Below are 5,526 nucleotides of genomic sequence, written 5' to 3' on the forward strand. Positions count from 1 at the left end.
TCTTGGATTCTATGTTAGGGAGTAGAGGAGTGAAGAAGAGAGAAAAGTACTCTAGAAAAAAATTTAAGGGAATCTTTTCTGACTCCAAAATAGCTTTGAGGAGCAACCTCAAGGAAAAAACTTGGTGCAATTTAAGACTATAGGGGTATGGTCTGGTAAGTGGGCAAAGAATCTTTTTTTTTTTTTTTTTTTTTTTTTTTTTTTTGACTAGGGAGGTGTTGGGGAGCAAAGTTACAGAGTGGCTAGAGTTCTGAGCCTAGAGGTAAGAAGATCTGAGTTAGCCTTTCCAACCTTAGACTCTTACTAACTGTAAGATGTTTGGCAAGATATTGCAGGATCTAGAGAAGGGTCATTATTGTCTAGGCTTCTAAAAAAGGGAAGGAAAGCAAATCTTGAAAACTCTGATTCAATGGGATTGATTTTTATTTGGGGCAAAATTCTAAAGTGTATTAATGTAAAGGTGGTCATAGAATGTCCAGAAAAGTAAGCAATCATCACAGAGAACCATTATGACATCATCAAAAATGGGTACATTCTCTGCTGTCCCTGTAGCAGCTACTTATTTCTTCCCTTCCTCCCTTTTTTTCCCCCAATTCTCAACTTCCTAGAGTTGGTCAACACAGGGTCTTTCAACAATGGCCAATGTCTTCTTTTCTGTGATGTTTGTCCCCAAGCATTTCTCATTTCTTTTCCCAAACTGACATAAAATCATTAATTTTCATTTCCTAGCAGTACCAATGAAACCATTATGTAGATATCTCTAACAAAGGATGATAATGAAGGGCTTCTTGAACATTTAATTGTTGGCAAGAAATGTGTGAGTGCTATAGGCCTGAAGAGGGGATATTAGATGGCGGTTAACAAAGGTGCAGATGGTGGACAAATGGTCTTTCATATCCTTCTCCATGTATTGGGAGGCTGTCAAATGAAATGGTTTTCTGGTTAAATTGGTAGTTTGGAAAGAATTTCCCCATATCTAGATAGTAAGCAGGTTCACAACTTACAACATGCTAAATTTAATGTACTTAACTGTTTTCTGTGAAACAGGAAATTGGGAAATCATTTTATGACGTAAGTCACACAGTTGAGTTTTTGAAAAATCATATCAGACTAATCTTGCTTTTTGACGGAGTTTTTGAGCTGATAGACTGGCAAAATGTTCTAAAGATAATTTAACTGGCTTTTTTTCACACAATGTTTGATAAACCATCTCATGTGGACTATATACTGATACAATTAGATGGATTTGGGATCATTTATGTGGTAGTTCTCAAAAAGTCATTATTGATTTGATGTCAGTTTGGAAGGAGGCCTCCAATACAGGCCCCAGCATTCTATTATGTGGCCCTGCACCATTTGTTTTTTTTAAATGAATTTGTGACTTGAGTAAAAGTATAGATGATTTGCTGATCAAATTTGCAAATGACTCTAAACATACTGTGACAGAGTTGGTAATAATAATAAAAAAAGGAACCTGACAGAATAGACCACGGAAAGAAAGAAACAAACAAAAAAAACTGATGTGATAGGAATCAATGTGATTTCATATACTTGAGTTAGAAAATTCAAGTTCACAAAATGTGAGATAAGAGTTCTGAGGAAATGTATTTTGACTCAGTGACCAATGGCTCTCTTAAAGTTTCTATGGGGCTGTCATGTGGAAGAGGATTAGCTTCAGATGACTAACTCCAGCAGCAACAGTTGAAAGTTGCAAAGAGAAAATTTTAGTCTTATGGTCAGAAAGCTAGTCAGCAAACACTTATTGTGTGTTTATTATGTGTTAGGCATTGTGTCAAAGGATGAGAAAACAAAAGAAAGACAAAAACATGGTCTTTGACTTTAAGAGCTCACATTTTAATGAAGACAACATGCAAACAACTTTATGTAAAAAACATCAGGAAAACTTCCTAACAATTAGAGTAGTCCAAATGTGAAATGGGCTGCCACAGAAGGGTAGAAGAAAAAAAACAACAACAACAAAAAAACTTGCTCTTGCATTTTTAGTTAAATCTGTCGGAGACATATAATTTGATAAATGTATAAGCATCTGCTTGGGGAGAAGTTCTGACCAACAAAGTTCCTTTTGCTAAAACAGAAAAGACTCCCACACTCCTCCCTGCAACTGATTTTTCTTTAAGTCTGACCAATGGAAACTAAAAGGGATATTTGGTTAAATATCTCTCTTTAGTTAAAAAAAAATACTTTCAGCTTGACGACCTTAAATTGATAGGTAGTTATGGGTTGATCCTCTTTGGGAACAAAGGACAAACAACAATAATAGTTATGATTTACCTTTGGGAGGTAAATATGCAGCCTATTTTGATGAAATGTTTTATTTAAGGGAGATTCATTTAGTCTTTATTCAAGGGAGACCAAGGACTTGGGACTAGGATACTAACGGTATGTACCGAATAATATAGAGATTTGTAGAAGTAATGTTGTGCAGTAAATAGAGTGCTGGATTTTAGGGTCAGGAAACTTGTTTGAAATCTGCTTCAGAAACTTACAAGATGAGCAATCTTGGATAAATCAGTTTCTCCAGGCCTCAGCTTTAGAATATTGGAGGTGGGAGTTGGACTTAAATCCCTCAAAGTCCCTTTCTAGCTTTGTATCACTGATAATTGTTTTTAAAAGCTAATCTAGATGTTCTTTGAGGGGTCTCTTACAACTGGAATTTTGTGATTTTATGAATATTTTGAAAAAGGTATCATGCTCAAAAAGGTGTCAAAACTTGTTTTGCTGGGTGCCATAAGGCAGAACTTAAAGCACTTCATGAAAGTTTCAAACTCACTATGAAGATAAACACTTAAAATATTTTGAATGAGAAATATGATTTCACTGGCAGAGGTAAGCTTCCTTTATCAGTTCAGAAAATTTGAAAGAGCTATGAGGCATTAAGTCACTCACCCAGGGTCAGGATGTGTCACTGGCCAACCTTCAAAACATTCCACTTCTAACAATTAAGACCATTGAGAAATAGAATGTGCTGCTCAGGAGACAGCAGGCTCACCATCACTGAATGTGTGTAAGCAGAGGTTGGGTGACCACATGTCAGAGATGTTGTAGGGGAGATTCCTGCTTCAGGCCCCATCTAATAAAAATGGCCTCTCAAATTCCCTTGCAGCTTGGATAAGTCCTGTGGTCTTTGATGGAGAGGATTGCACTTCTGAATAAGAGAAAAATGAGGGGAGTGATGACCTGGGCATAAATGAGCCTGGTAAGAGGGAAATGGAGGACCTGAGATGTCATAGTGGTAGAAAGGGGGGAAGAATGATGGTTGTTGGGCTGGTCCCTCTGGTCTCTCAAAGTTTCTAGAAGAGAAGGAATTAGGTGGATTATTAATCCCTGGCCTGAGGCAAGAATTCTTCAGTATAATAGGCACCCATTACACAACTATTTGCAGCACATCTAGTGGACTTGAGTGATCCCTCAGACATGTTTAAAGTTCAGTCTGATGTTATTCTTAACCAAGGAGCATGCTTCTCCTTGCCGTGGTTGAGTCCTGATATAGGTACCTGATTCTTTTTTTTAAATTTTTAATTAAAGCTTTTTATTTTTCAAAACAGCGGACAATTCTTCAACATTAGCCTTTGCAAAATCTTGTGTTCTATTTTTCCCTCCCTTCCCTCACATCCTCCCCTAGATGGCAAATAGTCCAATATATTTTAAACATGGTAGCAATATATGTTAAATCCAATATATGCATACATATTTATACAATTATCATGCTATGCAACAAAAATCAAATCAAATCAGTAAAAAAAAAAGTAAAATAAAATGCAAGCAAGCAACAATAAAAAGAGTGAAAATGCTATGTTGTGGTCCACATTCAGTTTCCACAGTTCTCTTTCTGGATGTAGATAGCTCTCTTGATCATTGAACAATTGGAACTGGTTTGAATCATCTCATTATTGAAGAGAGCCATGTCCATCAGAATATTCTTAGAAGGGTTTCTGTGGGAAGGGGTCAGGGATGCTTTTGTTCATGTCCCTGATTGATTACATTGAAAGGTCGGAGGTGTGTGTGTGTGTGTGTGTGTGTGTGTGTGTGGTGTGGATGTACACGCGCATGCATTTGTATCCTATGGTTGTTCCAGGATGGGTTCACTTTGTTCTTAGGAGACTTCTCAAGGAATGGACTCCATTTCCCACAGATCCAGGTCATATGGAAGAGGGATAGACTGTAGAAATGAGGGATGAGGTACTCTGGCATTGAAGCATGTCCTTATAGGAAGAGTTGCTTGATTAGTTAGACTCCAGGCCATAGTGTTTGGGGTTTGCTCCTTCAGCTAATCCCCTTAGTGAGAGCAGGATAGGAGGAAGAGAGGTACATAATTATATCTGGAAATATTTGGAGTCTGGGCATTTCCAAAAAGAGCCTGAGAAAACTAAGGATGCCACAGGAAGTGATATTTGAAAGATCTTATGGAGAGGAATTGAATTGGAGAAGGGTCATTATTGTCTAGCGTTTTAAAAAAAGGGAAGGGAAGCAATTCTGAGTCAATGAAATTGATTTTGATTTGGGGCACAGATTCCAGGATGCATGGTTTTAGAATATCTAGAAAAGTAAGTAATGCTCACAGAGAACCATTATGACATCATCAAGAATGCTATCTCTGTTGCTTGTTATTCATTTTCTCCCTTTTTCTCTTCCCAATTCTCTGCTTTCTGGAGTTAGTCAACAAATACTTTTTCAAGGATGGCAGATGAGATCAGCAAACCTCATTGTACCCATCGAAGAGGAGACTCAATATTTGGGAGAATAATGCGCAAGGAAGTTCCAGCCAACATAATTTTCGAGGATGACCAATGTGTTGCTTTCCATGATGTTTGCCCCCAAGCTCCAATTCATTTCCTAGTGGTACCAAGGAAACCCATTATGCAGATATCTTTAACAGAGGATGATGATGAAAGACTTCTTGGACACTTAATAATTGTTGGCAAGAAATGTGCCAATGCTATGGGCCTGAAGAAGGGATACCGGATGGTGATCAACGAAGGTACAGATGGTGGACAAACCGTCTTTCATATCCATCTCCATGTACTGGGAGGCCGTCAAATGAAATGGCCCCCTGGATAAACTGGTGGCATAGGGAAGAATTTCCCCTTATCTATACAGTAAGCAGGTTCACAATTTACAACATGCTAAATTGAATGTATTTAACTGTTTTCTGTGAAACAGGAAATTGGGAAATCACTTTATGATATACACCATAAAGACACAGTTGACTTTTTGAAAAATCATGTCAGACTAATCTTGCTTCCTTTTTGACAGAGTTTTTGAGCTAGTAAAGTGGGAGAATGCTCTAGATAGTTTAACTGGCTTTTTTTTTTTTTACACTATTTGATAAACCATCTCATGTAGCCTAGACACTGATACAATTAAATGGATTTGAGACCATTTATATGGCAGTTCTCAAAAAGTAGTCATTAATGATTTGATATCAGGAGGAGATCTCCAGTAGAGAGAGGTCCCAGGATTCTATTATATGGTCTTGCACTATTTTAACTTTTTAAAAAAATTAAT

General features: G+C 37.3%; 1 protein-coding gene across 5 annotated transcripts; it reads left to right on the forward strand.

Annotated features, from left to right (window-relative positions):
• LOC141557449 (adenosine 5'-monophosphoramidase HINT1-like) lies at positions 1 to 5,240 on the forward strand. Of its 5 annotated transcripts, none has more exons than XM_074293127.1 (2): positions 1 to 155; positions 4,674 to 5,240. In XM_074293127.1, the coding sequence occupies exon 2, from the start codon at positions 4,699 to 4,701 to the stop codon at positions 5,077 to 5,079; it is 381 nt and encodes a 126-aa protein (XP_074149228.1). In that variant the 5' UTR covers positions 1 to 155; positions 4,674 to 4,698; the 3' UTR covers positions 5,080 to 5,240. The 5 variants fall into 5 exon arrangements, with proteins under 5 accessions (XP_074149228.1, XP_074149229.1, XP_074149227.1 ...); XM_074293128.1 differs by having other exon boundaries at positions 4,678 to 5,240; XM_074293126.1 differs by lacking the exon at positions 1 to 155 and adding an exon at positions 3,037 to 3,217.
• Positions 5,241 to 5,526: the final 286 nt, after the last annotated feature.

The sequence above is a fragment of the Sminthopsis crassicaudata genome, chromosome 2 (genome assembly GCF_048593235.1).
Source record: "Sminthopsis crassicaudata isolate SCR6 chromosome 2, ASM4859323v1, whole genome shotgun sequence".
Lineage (NCBI taxonomy): Eukaryota > Metazoa > Chordata > Mammalia > Dasyuromorphia > Dasyuridae > Sminthopsis > Sminthopsis crassicaudata.